General features: G+C 39.5%; 1 protein-coding gene across 1 annotated transcript in view; it reads right to left on the bottom strand.

Moving 5' to 3' along the window:
• WDR64 (WD repeat domain 64) overlaps window positions 1-21,754 on the bottom strand; it is a 76,766-nt gene that overhangs the window by 8,707 nt on the left and 46,305 nt on the right. The window contains exons 12-22 of the mRNA XM_075444226.1: window positions 17,723-17,849; window positions 15,382-15,530; window positions 13,317-13,440; window positions 12,330-12,499; window positions 9,885-10,061; window positions 8,848-8,978; window positions 8,288-8,380; window positions 6,380-6,458; window positions 5,203-5,245; window positions 2,529-2,707; window positions 1,040-1,145 (exon numbers count right to left, since the gene is read on the bottom strand). Of these exons, the coding sequence (XP_075300341.1) occupies window positions 1,040-1,145; window positions 2,529-2,707; window positions 5,203-5,245; window positions 6,380-6,458; window positions 8,288-8,380; window positions 8,848-8,978; window positions 9,885-10,061; window positions 12,330-12,499; window positions 13,317-13,440; window positions 15,382-15,530; window positions 17,723-17,849 (1,378 nt within the window). The remainder of the gene's footprint in view (window positions 1-1,039; window positions 1,146-2,528; window positions 2,708-5,202; window positions 5,246-6,379; window positions 6,459-8,287; window positions 8,381-8,847; window positions 8,979-9,884; window positions 10,062-12,329; window positions 12,500-13,316; window positions 13,441-15,381; window positions 15,531-17,722; window positions 17,850-21,754) is intronic.

Genomic DNA, 21,754 nt, shown 5'->3' with positions numbered 1-21,754 from the left:
AAAGAAGTTGACTTTTTCCTAAAAAGGAAAAATCTGCAGTGGCAAGAAGAAATTGGTAGTAGTGCTGCAGATAAAAGAGAAGGGTGCGGAAAGCATGAAAAGCAAATACACAGTGGCACAAACACAAAAGGACAAAGGGAGAGTTTCAGATGAATAGGTAATAGGGTGGATACTTTTCCGTAACTAATTAAATTCCTGTTCAGTGCATGCAGTCTTCCTCAACTCATTTGCTGATTTGAATCAACGGGGAGTGGAAACTACTTTTCATTTACAGCATCAATGTCAAGCTACTGCTCAGTTCTGAAACAAATGGGAAAAAAAATTGCTCCATCCAACTTTTGACAGCATAAGAGCAGGAAGCTGGCAGGAAACAGTTCTTATTGATAGGTATTTTAGAAGAAAAGTGACATGTTAAAGGACAAAAATCTCATATGACAGATGCAGAAAAGGAATATTGTCAGGGTGATTCTAAAGGTCTGGAGGAGAATCAGACAGCAGATAAGCTCTTGGACTTTCTGCTAAATGAAAGCCAGATTTGGTGTGAAATTAAAAGTCTAACAATGAGCTGCCAGCACAGACCACAAGTGCTTTTTCTCCTTATATAGCAGCGTAATGCTGAAGCCATTACTGCACACTCCATGCCAGTGTCTGAATCATGGCTCTTGGTACAGCCACAGCTGCAGTTTTCTATTTAGTTTTATTACAATGGATGTGAAATTTTTGCTTGTTCTTAGCAGTAATCTTTGCCCTTGTTATTAATACAGTAATTCAGGTGGTAAGTATATGCAGGGCTTGTGAACAAAGAAAATTGTAATGGGCTTTATGAAAACAATTCTACTGATAATGCTATTAACAATAAGCTTTAATCTACTGTCCTTTCATACTAGAAAATACCTTTTTCAATTATTTAATTATAGCTTTGGTGGAGAAAGTCTGGCAGCATTTGGACCTTCGTTTCTGCCTTTCTGGCATGTTTACAGCATGATGCTTTGTGGTCCTACAGACTGTCCTGAACAGAATGACTAACATGTTTACTCACCTTTACTGCCTGCCGAAAGTATTTTAGTGAAGATGTCTGTACACAGTGCTGTCAGAGGAACTGATGGATATTTTGAAAATGGCAGAAGTTCTTTCACTAAGCTTCCCTGAAATAAATAAATAAACAAACTCATATTTCTCTTTATAATATCTACATGAAAATAAATAACAATCAATGCATTGGAAGTTGAGTGCTATTCGTTTGATCTATTCAGCATTACTCAGCTCACATCTACTCAGAAAGCTGCTAAAAAGGTAGTTTCCTAATCTACTGAATGACCAAGATAGCTGGAGTGTATTCTTCTGAATTGTTGTCTCTTCTATGTCAAAAGAACAAGCTACTTCACTCTTCACGCAATTCAGTCTAGCTGTACCTACCCTTCACCACTTACCTCTCATTTGCTGTGGAATATCATCAGTATGCATCTCATTTGCTACTGAAATGTTATTTCTTGCTGGAAATGGTCCCATGATGTCCCCTCCACCAACTTGTTTGATTTCTCATGTAAGCATCAGTAGACTTTCTCCCTTACTGCCTTTGAGGTTTACAAGGAGGTGAGGGAGAATGTCTTTCTGACAAGGAGATTCCTGACTCTGTCATCCATGTAAAGATGATGACAATCATGCCAGTAATGACATCACCATCATTTGAACTTGGAGATTCCTACAGGAATCTAAGCACACTAATATATCAACTGTGAAGAAAACAAAACTCAACAAAGCCCACACCTACTGCACGTGGGGTCATTTGCCATCATATTCTATTTTTGCATGAAACATCTGCAAAGCTACCTCATCACCTTTCTGAAAAATTCTCCCTGTGAGTTGCCTTGGCTGGGATTCCTGTTAAAGCCTTACATGGCTGATGTATTGTCATCACTGTCTGCCACAATGACCAGTATTACCCAGTCATATCATGGTACTCCCCTTTCTTGCTGCATTTGCTTTGTATCTCTTGTTTAGAGTAACATGTTTTCTGGAATAGAGTCTTACAGATCTGAGGTGATATGACAACTAAGCCATTGGCATTCTGTTGCATGACTGGCTTTACAAGCTGATTATAGCTGTAGACACTATGTGTTAGGATACTATTCTCTCCTGGTTTGTAACTCTACTAGGGCTAGCTGGCTTGTGCAATGTTCCAGACGTATTTCTCCTCTTCTGAGAGTAGGGCACTCTGCCTTGCCTATCATCTTTTCTTGGAAGGTAAATACTGTAGGTGAAAAATCAACTTCTAGACTTTCACGTAACTTTACAGTCAGTTTTTGTTATAATTATTTCAAATCAGTTTTCTTCATTTACCACTTGTCATTAATCCCTGCTACAGTTATTAAAGCAGAACTAATTTGTGCCTGTGGAAGAAACTATTAACCAAAACATGCAGTAATATATCGGCTGCTGCAATTGCTAGTTAAAAGTATGTTTCCAAAGATTAGTAGAATTATCTTCTCAATGGTTCAGTCCCACTGCAAAGACATTGAGGTAGCTACCTGGATACTCCATAGGCAAATACAGCCGTTTTCATGAGCAGAAGCCAGTATTGGTGAGTGTCCTGCTACAGCTTTGGATAACTGTACATTCATCTTCAAGTATTGGATATTCTTATACTCGGTTGTGTCTTCTGTTTTGGAACACAAGTGATCATACATTTTCTCAACAATTTTTAGTACTGTTTTTAAATGCACAGAAATTACATACCACTAGAAAAAAATAAATTTGAAAATAAACTCCATCATCAAGACGGCATTACTCGGAAAACATTACAGATATGGATAAAAGACAACTGAAAAGAAATTAGAACAGTCTTCATGATCTTATCTAAACCAGCCAGAACTGTTGCTCCATGATGTGGGGGAATCTTATTTAGAACACAGCAAAAGATTTCACAAAAACTGCAAGCAACAGCGAGAGTGGAGGAGTACAAGGCAGTGGTCATCAGGACAGCTGAGAGGCAGTTTCTGTGGCCCCTGCGTGAGGCTTCCAGAGATTACTATGAATTCAGAAATGAAGTGAAGTTTAATAACTAAATGACTCTTCACAAGTCTGGAATCATAGATTTCTATACTTACTTCTCCAGTACAAAACTTCTGCTAAATTCAAGGTGGTGGTCACAGATAAACTTTTTTGAGTTCCTGATGCAACTTCCCCAGAGCTAGAGATGCTGGGGGGACCTATGAAGGTCCTCAGTGAAATGGACATTCAGTAGATGCAGGACCTATCATGAGTGTCTATTTCATTGACCGGCTACAAGGCTTAGGGATATTCTGGTTTCAGGGCATATTTATACGCAGAATAAATTCAGCTTAAATCCACATTTCAGTTGAGAAAATTTCTTGTCATTGGGAAAGTCTGCTTTCCAGCAGAGGATGTCTGAAGGATTCAGAAGAATCTAGAGGATTTGCTTCTTGCAAATTCACCGACTCCTTTTGCACAATTTTAACTCTTAAGCACTTGGCTCTCTCTTGTTTTTGTTGTTTTAAGGATATATACGATAAGGAAGATTTTTCCTTCTAAAATTCCATCTGCTTTGGAAGATTTTCTCTGTGAGGCCATTCATTCATGTTTGACTCAAGTTGGCTCTTGCTACACCATTTCAATAATTCATTGCTCGAATATTTATGTGGAAGTGTGTATAGTTTGCATACCAGAGTTCTGCAGGGTTTTCAGCATCATGTCTGTTTAGAAAAGTCACAGAATCACAGAATCACAGAATGGTAGGGGTTGGAAGGGACCTCTGTGGGTCATCTAGTCCAACCCTCCTGCCAAAGCAGAGTCACCTACACCAGGCTGCACAGGACCTTGTCCAGGCGGGTCTTGAATATCTCCAGAGAAGGAAAATCCACAACCTCCCTGGGCAGCCTGTTCCAGGGCTCTGTCACCCTCAGAGGGAAGAAGTTCTTCCTCATGTTCAGACAGAACTTCCTGTGCTTCAGTTTGTGCCCATTGCCCCTTGTCCTGTCGCTGGGCCCCATCCTCTTCACACCCACCCTTGAGATATTTGTAAGCATATATTAGGTCCCCTCTTAGCCTTCTCTGCTTCAGGCTAAACAAGCCCAGCTCCCTCAGTCTTTCCTCATAGGAGAGACGCTCCAGTCCCCTCACCATCCTCGTAGCCCTCCGCTGGACTCTCTCCAGTAGCTCTTCATCTTTCTTGAACTGGGGAGCCTCGAACTGGATGCAGGACTCCAGATGGGGCCTCACTAGGGCAGAGCAGAGGGGGAGAAGAACCTCCCTTGACCTGCTGGCCACTCTCTTCTTAATGTACGCCAGGATACCATTGGCCTTCTTGAACCAGGACACACTGCTGGCTCATGGCTAACCTGTCATCCCCCAGCACTCCCAGGTCCCTCTCCACAGAGCTGCTCTTCAGCAGGTCCACCCCGAGCCTGTACTGATGCATGCGGTTGTTCCTCCCCAGGTGCAGGACTCTGCACTTGCCCGTGTTAAATTTCATTAGGCTCCTCTGCTCCCAACTCTCCAGCCTGTCCAGGTCTCACTGAATGGCAGCACAGCCTTCTGGTGTATCCACCACTCCTCCCAGTTTGGTGTCATCAGCAAACTTGCTGAGGTTACACTCTAACTCTTCATCCAGTTCATTAATGGAGAAGTTGAACAAGACTGGGCCCAGTACTGACCCCTGAGGGACTCCACTAGTGACAGGCCTCCAACTAGACTCAGTGCCGCTGATGACAATTCTCTGACCTCTGCCATTCAGCCAGTTCTCAATCCACCTCACTGACTACTCATCTAGCCCACACTTTTTCAGCTTGCCTATGAGGATGTTATGGGAGACAGTGTCAAAGCCTTGCTGAAGTCAAGGTAGACAACATCCACTGCTCTCCTCTCATCTACCCAGCCAGTCATGCCATCTTAGAAAGCTATTAGACTGGTCAAGCATGATTTCCCCTTGGTGAATCCATGGTGACTACTACTACTAAGTCAGCCATTAAGCCCTTGCGTATCCTGCATCCTGGCCTGGCTTTTGGGAAATAACTGCAAATCAGGGGTGAGCAAAATAGGCTGAAGTGTGTCATCCACATACTAATGGTATCCCAAGTATTCTAAACACAGCTTGCCAGACAAACTGACAAACTCAGTTTCTCTGGTAATCTGGGCAGAACTTCTGGATCAACAACAAAGAGAATGAAAAACACCTTTCCATACCTGTTGCTATTTGAGTATTAGTTTCATCACTTCTTACATTTTCCTAAAGGCAAGGAATAAAATGTAACAGAATTAGAAAATAGAACTTGGGTGTAACTAAGAACAGTTCTCTAGTTGAAATTATTTTAAGAACCTAATTTTTTTTAAATTGAAGGATTCAAATATTCCCCCAGTTTCCATTCAGTCTGGGACAGCACTGAGTGAAAACAAACATTTCATTCAAAGAGAATCAAAATCACAGGTGAACAGATCACAGATAAAATTAATTGGAATTTAGGAGCATGCTAAATGTAAATTTGGCTGAATGTTATTGATTTCTTAGGACAAGCAAAGTCAATCACTTACAGTCATGTGAATGCAACCTAGATCTCTCGCTTGGAGAGTTTAGTTCAGAACAGTCATATAGTCTTGTTGCTGCCTTGAGCAAAGATGAACAAAGTGCATAAATAGCAGTAACATTTACTCACATCCGCATCTTCAGTGTGAGAATTGTCACAGTTCTTCATTTGTGCCTTACTACATAGGCTTCTGAGGATCCCCAAGGCTGACAGTAATCAGTATACTGTCCTCAAAAATTGCCAAGTCAAATAAGGCCAGAAAAACTATGCAGCCATGAATGTCTGAGGTATCATGGAAGAGGAAAAGCCACTTCAATCTCATCCTACCTATTGATCTGTAAGGTTTGATGTGTTGGGATTCTGGGGATCTTTTTAAAAGCTGTAAATAACTGTTCATTTTGTTATTCTAATGACTACATATCACAAGACACTGTCTACTTTCATTTGTGGATGACAGTTAGGCCGGTGTCTAGTTGGGAATCTATGAAAGTGCCATGCTCTGCTGAAACACTTAATGATTTGTCAATTTTACCTTCCCCTTTGAGTTCTTCTGTACCCCATTTCAAAGCTAGAATTGCTAGTGATAAGAATCTGACAAATGCTTTGACAGTCTTCTGTTCCATGTATCACAGAGCTAGCTGCCTGACAGGATGTGTTCTTAATTCCCCACCTCATTCAGCGTAGGCGAACAAAATTCATTTCTATAATTCCTGATATTTAGTTTTCTGCGTGGCTTTATGGAGGAATTTTAGTAAGCTACAGGATTTTAAAACCAAAACCAAAATGAAAACAGAAATTTGTTTTGAGTGCTACCGAATTCAGGAAGATACTATACCTACCTTACTGCTCTTGTGCTCTGGAATGGCACTCATGTCGCTCCTCACAGCAGCACTGGTAGAGGCCAGGGAAGTAATTTTCCTGTGTGAAAGAAATTATTGGAAATTGTTGACATTCTTGAAGATACTCTTTGCTATCTGGAAATCAACATCATCCAGTATAATAAAGCATAATAAAATAGTTCCTGAATTGATTAGACTAAGATTTGTTGGTATTTTAGAAATTTATCCAAGTAACTAGGCAATATTTACATATTATACAGCCAGCTTCTCCTGTCAGGAGTTTTGAGTGAATTAAACCCATAGTAAATCAAAATTAGCACTGGTATTCATCCTCAGTAAGTGAAGCAGAAAAAATCAGTGCAGGCCATTGGCTTGTTCCCTTTCATTTTACACAGTACTTTGTTCTGCAAATAGTTTTCAGTTAATTATACAAACTTATTTTCAATCTGTTAAGATAATGATCAGAAATGGGATTCTGTGGAAACCCCACATGGGAATGTGGAAGAAACTCAGGAAAAAAGTTGGGAGATGGGCTTCAATGTTTGTGTTTCTGAGTCAAGAAAAGTTCTAACTCTACTCATGAGAGTTTCTGGCTGCATAACTTACACCAATGTCACAGCCACTCTATTTTTGACAAGAGTATCTGAATAACTGGGATAACGTAAAACACAGAAAGTATGCAGCTGGTCCTCTACAGCCTACTGCAGGTGACCCTGCTTCGGCAGGAGGATTGGACTAGATGACCCACAGAGGTCCCTTCCAACCCCGAACATTCTGTGATTCTGTGAGTCTGTGTAGCCCATCTAAATTTGGACATGTGGCCACGGCTTTGTAATTTTTCAGTGTTTGAGTTTACAAACTTATTACCACTCTTCAACATTGTGTCTGTATACATGACCACAGTCAAATTCATCCAGGTACCTTCCCAGTACGTACAAACCATCTTGAGCCTATATGATTCAGTGACATTGTAGGATCCCCCTGCTTATGCGTAATTAGAACTTTTCTTGATTTATAAAAAATTCTATTTCTGAATTGTAATCACCACATTTAAATTTAGCTAGGATTTATTAAATTAATAATTAAGGTATAATGTCGAAAAGCAAATTTGTGTTCAATTAAGAGGCAACTGGTACGTTTGGGATGTAGTAAATACACAAGGTACTTGAAGGTTTTAAAGCAACATGAGACCATAAACCATCCCTATGACTCAGGACAGCAAAAAAGCTGCCTAATTGCTGAAGACCTCAAAGCGGCAGAAGTATTTAAACCATACTGAGTCCTTTTGGCTGTCACTGCCTTTGCATATCCATTGGAAGACAAGCACTTCTGAAGTTCTGTACAGGTGCAATGCCTTTATCTCAAAATTAACACATTTGGCTAAAATTCTGTTCTCCATCCAGCACTAACAGCCCATGCCAGCTTCTAGTTTGTTTTAAGGTGAAACCTGAGGCTGCACACTTCCATGAGTTTGCCTCTCTCTGTGTTTGCTGAGAGTATCTAGTAGCATGAAGACTGTCTCAGGTTTAAAACAAAGAAGCAGCCTGCTGCCACACAGAGGCATCTCAGGGAAAAGAATCAAAGAAGGTACAGTACACAGGAAAACTGATACGTGACAAAAGCTGATTTCCATTGAATTATTCAACAGATTTGAGACTTATGAGGCATTTAGAGGATGAAAGGATAGCTTAGCGGAGTGGTAAAAAAAGGACATGTAGTATGGATTGATAAGCATTACAAAAGTTTAAGGATGGGAAAGCTAATAAACTGTTTGAACCTGAGTTGATTAAATGCAAAGAAAATCTCAATTTAAATTAGCTATCTTGGACAAACATTACATCAGTTTACTACAACAAAATTCCAAATAACTGCACTGGTCCTGTGGGAGGATAAAATGCAGACAGTTACCTGGAAGAGAAAGCAGTATGTACAAGGAATAACACAGCATTGACTCCAGATGCTTGAAGAACTGAAGCCTGACTGTCTTCGTTAATTTTACACCTGAAAATAAAGATGTTTGTACAGGATGTGTCAGATAGGTTGTGTAATGTTCCCAGAAGAAGTTGCAGACTTTATTTGTAATCTAAAAAAACCAAATTTTTCATTTCCCAGAACGCATGTCGCCTAAAAGTTTTAGACACAGCTTTTCAGAATCAGTTAATCAGTTATGATGGATTAATGTCAGCAAAGAATACATACAGAAAGTGTGTGTTTAAACACTATTCTTAATTACGTCATCCCTTCTCTGAATGACTCTCTCTCTTGATCACTTCTCCTACCTGCAATGTCAGGACTAGCTAGCAAAGTAATCTGAAGTGGGAGGGAGGAGGGCTCACATAAATTGCTACTCTAACTCGTGCTTGTCCATCACCCTTTACAGCTGGGTATCTTAGAATTTCCAGTGTGCCATTTGAAAAGTTTGTATGAAATACCGGAGATCAAAAAGCCTTGAGGAAAGCCATACTTACAGACATCTCACACAGGCAGATTCAAAATCCCACAAAATTATTGCACCATTTGCACTTCCTGTAGCTATCAAACTGAATCCTTCTGCCTTTAAAACATCAAAACACTGCATTTCCACAGCAGGTACAAAATTCTGCAAAGAACATTAAAAAAAATTTGCGTAGGAGCAATGTGGACACTAAAAAGTGAGATGTTTTAACTGTTAATTTAGCAAGATGCCTAAATTGACCGTGTCTACAACAACTGCATACTGAGTGCTACTCTCATACTATTGTGTTTGAGCGACACGGAAGCACCAGAAGGAAGCAGGGAGTGACAGTGCTGGGAGACACCCTGTTGCAGAGGACAGAGGCCTCCATCTGCCAACCTGACCTGCTATCTACGGCACGGTTGCAATTAGAGCATGTAAAAACAGCTGCAAGAACTGAAGATTAATCAGAAGTAGGTGTCTATGGAGATACTGCAATTAGGTTAAAGAAACAATTGACTGAACAGAGCTATAATGACCTTTCTATAAACACAATCCAGATCTGTTACAGATTTAGTGAAATTATACAGAACAAGACTTAAGTCTCATGGACTGTTCAAGTTAAATTGGTCAACAATTGAAACATAGATTTGACATCTTATTTTACCACAGCAATAAGAGGAGGAAATGGAATCACTTTAACACTCAGATTGATCTTTAGGTGCCTCTATTACTGAAGATCAGTCTAGCTATAGTAATGAACAGCATTTAATGCCTAGAAGACTTTATACAAGAACCTCAGCTGACTGTTTTGTACAGGAACGTGAAGTGTATATTCAAAGCAGCTGCTTAATCATGGCAACAACTGTGCAATGGATTATTAGGCAAATATAGCCCTTAGAAACAATCACTTTCTTACATGATTTATTTTAGACCTTTAGTGTACTGAAGAGTTTGGAGTACTTGTTTTGTTTTTATCTCATTGCTAACACATGAAATCCTTGACGACACAGTAAATATTTTACTTTCTTATCTTCTGTAAATAATGTGGAACTTTGAAGTGTTTCTCACCTCTGTATCATTCCTTAGAGAACTGGTGTCAGACAGCAGCTGAATATCCGGAAAAAAACCATGTGTTTGTAAGGTATCAGGCTTCAGTGACAGACACACAACTGGATTCCTTCGTGGAAAAGACACTGCCTCAGGAAGCACCCACGTGACATATAGATGTGTTTGAATCGAGTTACCCTATTAAAATAACTGAGTTTGTAAAAGAGGAAGGAAAGGATTTCTCTATTCATAAGAAAATTATCAACAAGTGTTTGCCAAAAGCTTGTTTTCTGTGCCAAACCACAAAAACTGCTACAGGTATCACCTAGTATATGCCTACACTGCAAACTGAAGTGCCAGCCAGAGATATTCCAGCTCACTTTAAATTACCTGCTGTTTTATTAGAAGCTGTCCAGCTGCGGAGTTCAGAGCTTTTGATTTTATTCAGTTTAATTATCCGCTTAAAGTAAGTTGTCTCTTCAGGTATAGCTGCTAATTTTATTAACATTGCTAGTCTCCAGCTCATGTCTACCACAGCAACAAACCTGGTGGTTGTTCCAATTGTGTGAGAAGTGCAAGCCACAGGTCAGGCATGGCCCTGAGTCACTGATTCCTCCCCATTGTGCCTAGAGGCTACTGGGAGTTAACCTGATAGTTTTTCCAACTATAACAAATTCACTTCAGTATCCAGTTTCTGCTTTAACTTTGATATTTCTGTCCATTTTGGGAAGTGTTACTGAAATCAGCTCCTTAGGTTTTCTAAACCAATGGTTAAGATTTTAGTAAATCTTATGATATTAAGTGTATCAAACAAGAAATATCTTGGGGGAAGAACTAAAAATTGGGAGATCTATAGTAGATTCCTGCAAAGGATAACCTGGTTTTGGGGTGCTACTCAAGTTTACCTTGCTAGCTAATATATTCAGAGCCTCTTTAAAAGCTAATAATAGCAACCTGTGTTTCTCATTATCACTGAAACATTTGTATAAAAAAGTAGCTCTGTGAAACAATATTAATGTACTTAGATTCATAAAGACTTGGAGGAGATTCAACTCCTTACCAGCCTGTTTGTCAAGGCACACATTTACATGGCCTGAACGATTTAACAATTTCAGTAAGAACACTGAGGGGAAATTGGTATGATGTCATATTTCAGAAACATCTGAATATCAAAAGCAAACCCTGTATAAATCAACTTTTTATTAGCAGGAGGCTCAAAAGTAATAAGTTATTTACCAAGATGAGAGCTTGTATGCTTTTTGCCCCCTAAACTTATTATCTGTCTAGTAAAATTTATTCCTTCTCCCCACAACCTTTGCTCCTTTGCACATAATGGATTTAAAGTTTCGGAAGGAGAAGTTTGTCCCAAATAAAACATTCCAGTTTGAGGGAGAAAATTCTAAAGAAGCATGTTTTGTCTGAGAAATGAAACCCCAATTACTGTGAGCTCCAAATGCATCCTGTTAATTTTAGCTGAAGGGAACAGAGAGTAGACTCTCGAGCCAAGCAAGTCAATCTGATTTATTACTGCCTTGTTTCATTGTATCAGTCCTTAAGCAGCCACTGTCTTAATCTAGTATTTCAGACAAAAAAAATCCTTTAGCCAAAATCTTCTCTGACATTGAGGTTTTTTTTCAGCATAATATCATGGTCACCTACTCTCCACAGAAGAAAATATACCAAGAGGGATATTAGGCTACAGATGAAGAGCTTTGAAGTGACATAAGCGTATAGGCCTGAGGGCCCTGAGGTTTGTGAAACTGAATCCTGAGTGATGGGGGAGTTTCCTATGAGGAAATGTTGAATGGAGCCTCTATGGCATCCAAATGACTGGGGTGGCTCAGCAATATTTCAGTCTGAGGGCTCAGCTGCTGGACTGGGGTAGTGGTCTCTGCAAAGGACGGGTATCCAGAACCCAAGAAGGTAATGCTGTGTCTTCCACTGCCCAAGGAGAGAACTAAGGCTGAAAGGCAGCGGTGAAGGAGGAAAAGGTAGAGCTACCTCGTGAGAACACGGCCCGAGGCCCGAGGTGATGTTATACAGCAGGGCTCTGACCAGCGCAATGGGTCTAAATCCCCATAAACAGGGTTTGCAGGAACACTTCTAACTGGTCTCAGCTGCTGGTGGACTAGAAACTCTGTACACAGGGTAAACATTGTCTATAATAACAACAGCAATATTTTAAAGCTTTTACCTTAAAGGATCTACAACTACCGAAGCCTCAGTCACAAACAGAAAAGCAAATGCAAAGAAAGAAATGAACAGAATGCTGTAAACCAGCAATGGACTAATGAATATATTAAGACTTAGAAAGGCAGAAAGCTAATTTAATGACATGCAGAAAGTGGATTGTTCCTTGACAGTTTCTAAAAGTTTATCTATGAACTATTGAAAGACTCCTATTTTACCTACAAAATTATGAGTTACCAACAGAAATTAAAAAAAAAAAAAGTATATTTGAAAAACCTGAATCATTTTCATCTTGCCACTCTTCTCCAAAACAAGAAGTGCATGTTGACTTTTATTAGCCTTCAGATAAACTATCTTCAGCAGACGACACTCATCTTTGCTGTGCTGGGCCAAAGGCAAGGCTTGAAGTTCCTGCCCACTTTCAAACTCCCAAATTTTCACTGTTCCTACACACAGATGAGAAATATGTACAAAAGGAAATGAACTTTCAGCAATAACCAGTGCTTCAGTGTCAGAAATTTGAACTGGATCAAATAGGGAAAGGAGAACAAAAAAGAAAATCCAAATGAAGGTTCAGAGCTAGGTCACTGGTCTTTCAAAAGCAGTAACAGTGTGTGTGTTTCTTAGGAAAGCACCCTTAGGGACACAAAACTTACCAGAAAACATCTTCACCACCAGCCCCACCATTTTTCCATCTTTTTTCCTTGTCTGTTTTATGCTGCAGCCCAGGATAAAAGACCACTGCCTATCTTACTTCTGTTTCTGGACTAACATCACAAGACAGCAAGCAGAGTGTGGGCTGTCAGGCAGAGGACTTCAGGTTCTGAGCTACAGCATGGGGCAGAGGGACCTGGTTGCTGGAGTTGTCGCACAGAGCTAGTGGGGAGAAGGAGCTACAGCATTATCTTAAGCGAACCAGTTATTACACATGAATTCACTTTGTAAGACTTGATAGCGTTCACCTTCTGTCGTGCCCTTAACATCCATAAAGGGTCTCTGCTCCCAAATATAAACAAGAAACATTAGCCAGTATGCATTTCAATGAATCACCTATCAAAGAAAACCCAAACGAGACACCCCCCCCCGCCTTTTCGCCAGACAGAGCTGTGCATTCCTTTCTGTGCATACTTCTCCCCACCTTGGAAGAAAGCCAAAATTCATTCCTCTGTCATTGAGACTGTCAAGGCACAGTCCTGTCTGCTCATGTAACATGTCATTTTAAATAAATGTAATATAAATGTGGTAATTATTTAATTGCTTTACCATCACATGCCCCAGTAGCAACATAAAATCCATTTATTTCAATGGCTGCACAGGTCACTTCAGTATTCAGCCCATGCGCATCTTCAATCTGATATATTTGATATCCTGTTTCTAGGTCCCAGACCTGAAAAATTAAGATGGTAATTATTTGCACTGCATCCTCTAAAACCTGTCACACAATGTGTTCTTCTGTAATGGGAGAAAGATGAATACTTCCAAGAGCAAATTTTCACATCCCGCGAAATAGGTTCTCTGTCACAATAGCACACCACCATGTTCTTTTGCTGAAATACTTGTGTAATTTCGCTTAAAATGCCCGTCTTTCCAGAGAAGCCATTCTGGCAAGGGGAGACTCTGTTCAGTATGCTATGAGAAAGACCCTTGTTAAGTCAGAGAGACTGTTGTTAAATGCAATGAACTTTTACAGTGCAAAAGCAAAGAAATCTAACTAGAAAGAATGTTCTGAGCTATAGTTTCTATGCTGAATGTCAAAATGAGGCTTTTCATAAACATTTGGTTCAAAAATGTGGAAACAACTATATCTGATCATTATCTAATCCTTTTGGGAATTTAAGCAGTGCCTTATAACGAAGCACCAGTACAAACTTTGGTGGCTGTAGTGAGGTAGCTCAGATTTACCTGTATTTGTGAAGCAGCCACTCATGCCATATGCACTGTCTGGATCTGATTTTTCTGCAGCACCAAATGCCCAAAACTATCTTGTAATGGTGTTGTAGCCATCGTGGTCCAAGGAAGGCAGGGTTTACAGTGAGAAATAACATCTTTACTGAGTGCATAAAATGAACAAACCTGTACGCAAACAAGCCTTTCTCCACAGGAATGGCATGCATCACCATCTGGCCCTGTAAGAGATGTTACCTCTGCCTACAAATCTTGCCATCTAACCTCATCAACAGTTGATGAAAACTGCAGGTCCTCAGTACTTCTGATGATCATAGTCACACTGCTAATTACACCAGTAATTACTCATTTTATTAATCTGTGGGTTTTCTGACACTTGTATGGCAATTATTTTTCGTGGTTCAAATGTAAATGGTAAAGTTAATAGGCAAGTTTCATCTTTTCATTAACGTTTCAACACAAACAGAGCTGTGATGTAAAGTGATAAAAGTGATCTGTGATCTCCATCACTTTATTTTTCTTGTTAACTGGCTATTATATTCAACACTCCTCTCTCACTGTATGACTTGAAATCCTTAACACTCAGAACAACATGTTCTAAGAAATAATTTGAACGAGAAAAAGATCTACAGAAGGTCAGCAAATTGGTTCCAGAATTGTTACCCAAATAGAAGCACATCAGACAAAAGAATAAGCAGCAAAACAGAAGGATTAAAAGTCAGGTTTTGTAGTTTAGGCACATTGTATGTGCCAATGTACCTTTTCAATTTTAGTGAAGGAATCTTTTTATCTGAGAGCAGCATCTTTTACACAGTCCTGTTTTTACAAAGTGACTTACTTAATGTTCCACAGAATGTCTAAAGTACACATTTATATTCTACTGAGGTGACTGGGACTCAAGCACTTCCTAAACTTTAAAGGGAAGCTTATCAGATATGCCTTCTGAATTGAAGAGTAATGTGTAACTGTGCGTGCATGAATTGTTGATTGGATGTACAGTTTGACATCACGGCAGTTAAAATTTTGCTTTGTAGCTACTAAATAGCCAATGGAGTTTCACTACTATTGCTATACTTGCAAGAATCCATTGCAGGAACCGGCGAAGTGTACCTGTTCAGCCAAAGGTAATAAAATTACAACTAAAAGAGATACCTCTGAAGCTCTGCTCAGTCTGCCTGGTGCTTGCAGTGCAATTATGTCAGTGCAGGTCAGGGAAGTAGTTATCTAAGAAAAGTAATGTTGCTGAACCCTAATAGTTTATTCATTGTGGCTATCACTTCCCTGGAGAATTTGAGCACAAAAATAGCCACGACACTAACACTTTGAATAATAACACTAATCACTTATCTAAATTCCAAATAACTTATTTGTAATAAAAAAAGCTGAGACTTTTTCAGTTTAAATGGTGACGGCTTACACTCACCTTCAGTATTGACTCAGAGCAGATAGTAAGAATCTGGTGAAAAGCCCTGTTGTAAACCAGAACGTTGATGCTTTTCTCATGTGTCTGTGGCACCTGTCTTGGATCTTGTATCACACGAGTTAGGGGATAAATACCAATGACAGCTGAACCTGCAAAGGGTGAGAGGAGTGAGAATATATGCATTCTGTGTATAGTACCATTTACTTTCCCTGGATATAAAAAGATTTTATGTAAACCATAGGGTTCATTTGAGTTCTTCTGAAGAGGATAAGGATATTGTCCGTTTCTTGGGAATATCTGTTTTCTAAACCAGAAAACATTCACACATGCTCCCCACAAAGCACCAGTTAAACAATGGCTAAATATTTACCTGCCTTAAACTACCACCTGCCCACCTTTGATGGGACTGATAGCCTGACTCCAAATCATTAGGAGCCATAAAACTCCCAGTCCCAGAGTGGGCTGGCATCAAATGGAATGAACCCAAATAAATAAAACTCTAATTGGCAGATATATCACTAAAATAAATTCTGGTATCCACTTTCTTAGAGATAAAGCAATTCCATCTGCTGGCAACAATGTCTTTCCAGTACCTCCCTTTATACAGCACTGTAGGTCTGAACGGTGTTTTCCAGACACCTTCCAGTGCTCTCGGATCAGAAGGGTGGCAAAGACAGGGGGGCAGATGGGGGCGGCAAGACAAAAGAAAGGACAAGGTTTTTACAGTGCGGGCTCACAAGCCAGACTACACATGCAGCCTCCTATTTCAGCTCCAGTATTACTACAGCTCTACCAGCAGAGGAGCAGCAGCCAGCAGAGCATGCAGCAAAGGACAAAATTACCTAATACTTGGCATAAGCCCAGGCTTAGAGACCAGCAGCTTGGAAAAAGGCACAGAGGGAAAGCTATGGCAATATTCAAATGAAGCATGAAGGTGAGCCGTGATTTATGGATGTTAGTGAAATAACCGAAAGTCTCCTCTGTAAAGCCAGGCACACAGCAATGAGAATTAATTTGCCCACATATAGCCTCAGCCTCTTGCCCTTTTCAGGGGCAAGGAGGCATTCACTTAACCTTTTGATGGAATCATTAGCAGAGTCCAGGACCAGATTTTTAGAGATATTTAGGCACTGCTCCAATCATTGTTTATAAGGACAAAGTTACCTCATTTTGTCAAAGATTTATCCATGTAAAATCCCTACATTACTAAGCATTGAAAATAGCACTAACTTAAATTTGAACTGAAGAGCATATCTATATCCTTTAGTGATTAAAAATCTTTAAAAACTAGACTGATTAATATTCTAGGCATTTTTAAAATGAGACCTAGAAGCTGAAGTTTCTTAAACTTTGTAGTGCTTACCAAATGCCTAAATACATACAAAAATTTGTGGACTCTAGTCCAATGTATATATTTAGGGTTCTAAAACAAGTTTGTTGGCACAAAGATTCATCAGAAACTACCAGATCACTGAAAACAAAGTGCTTCACATTCATCTTCTCAGATTTGACAAGCTTCGCAAGCTTTGTGCCTAGTTCCTAATCCAAGGACAGAAAAAGCTGTCTCCAAAGATAATGACCTTATTTGCCTGATATGTTTCAGGCCTCTGGAGCTCCAGAATAGGTTCAAGGGCATATTTTTTCAGTGACTACGTCTCTGGGGCAGACTAAGCCTGCCGGTCTCCAGAGTTTCTGCCTTAGATACAGAAGGCTAACATCCTCAGTGACACCTGCAAAGCCCTGGTCCCTCAGAGGTTCCAGGCTCCCTGATACAGTCAGGAAACAGAGCCCAGAAACCTCAGGATGAGTTCCCACAATATTTTATTCCTGATCAATGGGCCAGTGCATCTGTTGACACCGCAGACTGTGGGGCTTTTTGTAGCTACTGAGCTTTAAGGAGTTTGAATACACTTGTGAGGGCTCTGCAGAGACTATACTTTGTTGCTTTGATCTCCAAATGGGAGGAGGGTGCTAGAGGAATAGTTAGGGGAAGATCAGCAGCTTAGTAGCTTTCAAGAAATGACAAGGTTACAGAGCAATTTCTGTAGTTTAATGTTTCTAAGGCAGGTTCACCTTGCCTTCAGAGAAGCCTTTCTCGTTTCCTCTGGCTCCTGCTATTAATTCCCATGCTGCATATTTTCATGCATATTTCTGTACTGAAATTAGCACCACATATAACAAGACCCACTTTAAAATGGTCTTAATGTGCAAATGCCCTTACTTCCCAGTATTCTGTACATCTCCTATACCTTATTCCTGTACTCCAGTTGCGTGTAATCATAAAGGAAATAGCATTCTAGGAGAAGGGGCATGCTCTCACACATCAACTGCAGTAACATACCGGTGATAAGTGTGCCACGATCACTGTCAAATACCATGGCAAAGGTCTCCATCTCTCCAGGACTCCCTTGATTATCATGGAAGACCTGCAGCAGTGAAAGGGTCTGTATATCCCACACTCTAAAAATCTAGAGGGAGAGAGAGGGGAGAAAATCTGGTACTGTATCATGACTGGATTTTCAACTACTTTTTGTTTCTATGACAGTAATATTATAGCCTCCAATGAAATCACATTGTTAAACGTGGTACCTCCCAAAATAAGCAAGACAGATATCAAAGCGATCTTTAGCCCCATTTTCTAAGGATAAAAGGCACAGAAAGGCCGAGTTTTGTAAACTTGACCTGACAAGTCCACAGCCAAGCCGGATCTCCTGAGAATTGGTTCTACTCCTTAATGACAAGATGACTCCATTGTATCACACTTTTCAGTCACATACAGATAAACGCCACTAGTTTAAAAGCTTGTATTTGAACTGAACTATCAAATGGTGTGCAACAGTACAAAGATAAATTTCAGAGGGTTCTGGATAAAGGAATTCCTGAAATCTCTGACCGACAGCAGACATTGGAGCAGATCAGGATCAGGACACACTGCAGAAGGATCATTTTTATGCATATATAATTCTTGTGCTCTCCATAAGCAGAAGCTACTGATCACAGTCAGGGTATAGATATATTCATTCTTACTTTCAGTTTCAATGGAAAACACAGCACTTGCTTTAAATTCTAGAATTACTCATCAATAATTATACTTTTAGCAGCACTTTTTTGACCTGTCTGATCAAAAGTTGCGTTGAACTTACTGCTACCCCATGCAAACTGCTTAATCCTGCAAGAAATCATGATTTAATTTCTTAGATCCCATGGCTTTTAGTGTGATGTATTTCCCTGAAAGATAATCTTACTATGCTCTCAAAAGTTATTCTGTCATCACATCTGCCTGCAATTCTTTTTCAGCTGCCAAAACCATGATAAGTTTTATACAGGCATTTGTGTAAGTTATTTGTATTCATTCAATTGTATTATTAAAAGGTAGGGCTGCATTTTTAATTGGTATTTTAACTGAAAGACATGTCGGTACAATGCTCCCAACAATACTGGGAGTGTTACAGGTGTTGACAAAAGTTGTTCAATCTTTGGATGAAATTCTCCGTATAATGTAAGTCCATAAAACACATCGGGACAAACCCATGAAATATTCATATGAATTTGATAGCTGAGCTGCGTCTTAGACAGAAATTTCACATGAATAATAATCTTCCTGTGCTAAAGTCCCTGGAGGTCTTCCTCTCTCAGCTGTACCTTATTTGTAGCTTTGTCGCTCAGCTGAGATCTCAGTGGCTTTTCTTAGGTGATCGTGATGCAGTTCGTCAAATTCTAACTTCACAGTCTTGGCCAGGTAGCATGAAGCAGCCAGCATGCCCTGACTGGGGCTGGGCTGCTGTTCCTCTAAAAAGGCAATAATTTTGGGAGACCTGATGAGGTTAAAAAAAAAATGATCCTAGGGAAAATCCTAAGGAAATCTGCTGCCATTTCTTTGATTCATCCGAGGATCTCCTGTGTGGTGACAAACATTATGGTAAAGGTAGGTCCAGGTGCAAAGATGTCTGCAGCAGACAGCTTGGGTGCAGATTCTTGCATTATATTCCTGAAAACCTACTTAATTCACTCACAGGTAAAAGCAGCTGCGTTGGTACATTAGCTTGCCTATCGTGGCAAGACGGTTCAGTAAGCCTCTTGAAACCCGCCTGAGCATCTGTCCATAACAGATGGGCATTGTAACAGAAAAAGAAGCAAGTGAAACTGGGACAGCAAAACTGGAAGTTCATTTTGAAATTACTTGGTTTTCTTTCTGAGTGATATATTAGATAGCACAATGACTGGCACCTTAGAAAAACATGAAAGAGTTTAGACAGCACAAAGGATGCAGAGCTCTGTTCGGCACTTTCATATAATTTCATAAAAGTTTTAATAACATACGCTACTTGCTAAGGCTGTTAACAAGTTATGCCCCAGGAAATTACTTACAGCCAGTCTTGTATTAGATGTGCTAGAAACAATTAGCTGATGCGTAACTCAAATTCAGCACAGTCAGGGTGCTACTGACAGAAATGCTGGTGACTGGTAGAAATAAGATGGATTACATTATCATTAAAGATGTTTGATTTGCAAAGTAATTGTTTTTAGCTCAGCTTGACTAACACCAAGCTAGGAATCTGACAGGAAGAATTCTGAAGAAAAAACAAGAACATGACATCTGTCAGCCTCATAAAGAAAACAGCTACAATCAAATTCACTGCTGAAAACTGAGAAAATTCAGTTCCATAATGTTGCTCACCTTTCAATACCAAGACATTTGAAAATCTGAAACAGCCCTGAGAAATACTTTCTCTGCAAATTTGGGATTAGATAATATTAGTTCTGCAGATTTACACTTGTATCTGTCCATTTGATCACATAAAAGCTTAAACTTTTTCTAAAAATGTAACTGATTCAGGAAAAATAATTATTTTACACCAATAAACAAAGAGGTTTCCCAAAACACAGATAGCAAATCATAGTCTGAAACATAACCCACAAGTTTTCACTATTTCAGGTTTCCTCACTATAGCCTATTCCTTTGTTCATTTTGAAATGTATTTATTTTTCTGCTGAACAGAGCACGTGCCCATTTTAATTCATAGGCAGCATGTTGTGCCCTTAAAAATGAGGAAGAATTCACCTGTGCATATGTTCATGTTACGAAAAGTTCACTGCAATTCAGGAATGATTTCTTCCACAGACATGAACTACACAATTAAGAATGAACGTTTCTTACTCTGGATGTTTTAAAATGTTGCAGTATCTCTCTTTTTTAACTTAAAAGATGATCTCAGCATAGAAAAAACACCACTGCTAGAAAAACGTCCCACCAAATAGAAGACTGTTCACTGTTTGCAAAATAAAAATAAGACAGATGGTAATGGATGGGAGTCATTCAGGTAGATACACAGACTTTGAGATTATTGGAATTTCCATCAGTAACCTAATTTTAAAGGAAGTTACAGAGGATCCAGCAAAATTCTGAAAAGGAAGGGAAGAAAAGAAACAGATATGTAAATCAGTGTCTAAACAGATCAACTTTGGCACGAGAGAGAAGTTCATACATTAGTGTTTCAGAATTTTAAGTAGAAGGAAAATTTCTCCTGAATATTTTTTTTTCTTTTCAGGAAAACTCAAAAGGAAAAGACTGTGGAACTTCTTACTGAGATTGAATTATCTCTGAGACAGTGTTGAGTCAGAAGAACTATGTCCATCATATTCCTCTGATAAACTTCTCATTACGTTTCAGCAGTTTACTCAGACATGCAATTTCTAAAGCAGACACAAAGAGACTTAGGGAGAAACAGGCACGGAGAAGGCTTGAAAAAGGAAATCACACTGAATAGAAAAAATGATGAAACTGTTTATTCTGCTGACAGTAGACCACAAAAAAAGACAGAAGAATGGTGATGAAAGTCGAGAACATTAGGGCAGTATTGCGGGGAGATCTCCAAGCTCAGTTCTGGCACAGTCACAATCAGAGCATATAAAAACAGCTGTAAGAACTGAAGATTAATCAGGAGTAGGTATCTATTGAGATACTCCAGTCAGGTGAAAGGAATAAGTCATTGAACAGAGATATAATGACCTTTCCATAAACATCACTCAGATCTGTTACAAAGTTAGTAAAATTATACAAAACAAAAACTGAAGATAGACAATTCCAATAAATTCATGGACTATTCCAGTTAAATTGGTCAACAATTGAAACAAATTTGACAGCTTATTTTATCAAAGCAATAAGTAGAGAAGATTATTTTACAGCACAAGTGAAAATGAAGAAGAGCGTCTTGCACTATTTCTTGCTGCTTGTTCAGCTATTAATGTCAGGACCACATTAAAAAAATTACTTAAAGTAACGGCAGAAACATGGACACATCAGAGCATTCTTAATCTCTTCCCTCCCTTCTGGCCTTCTTCCCTTCTCAGCCCTTGGGCAGGGATGGGGAGA

This window comes from Opisthocomus hoazin, chromosome 2, assembly GCF_030867145.1.
Source record: "Opisthocomus hoazin isolate bOpiHoa1 chromosome 2, bOpiHoa1.hap1, whole genome shotgun sequence".
Lineage (NCBI taxonomy): Eukaryota > Metazoa > Chordata > Aves > Opisthocomiformes > Opisthocomidae > Opisthocomus > Opisthocomus hoazin.
This window is presented reverse-complemented; position numbering and strand designations above follow the sequence as displayed.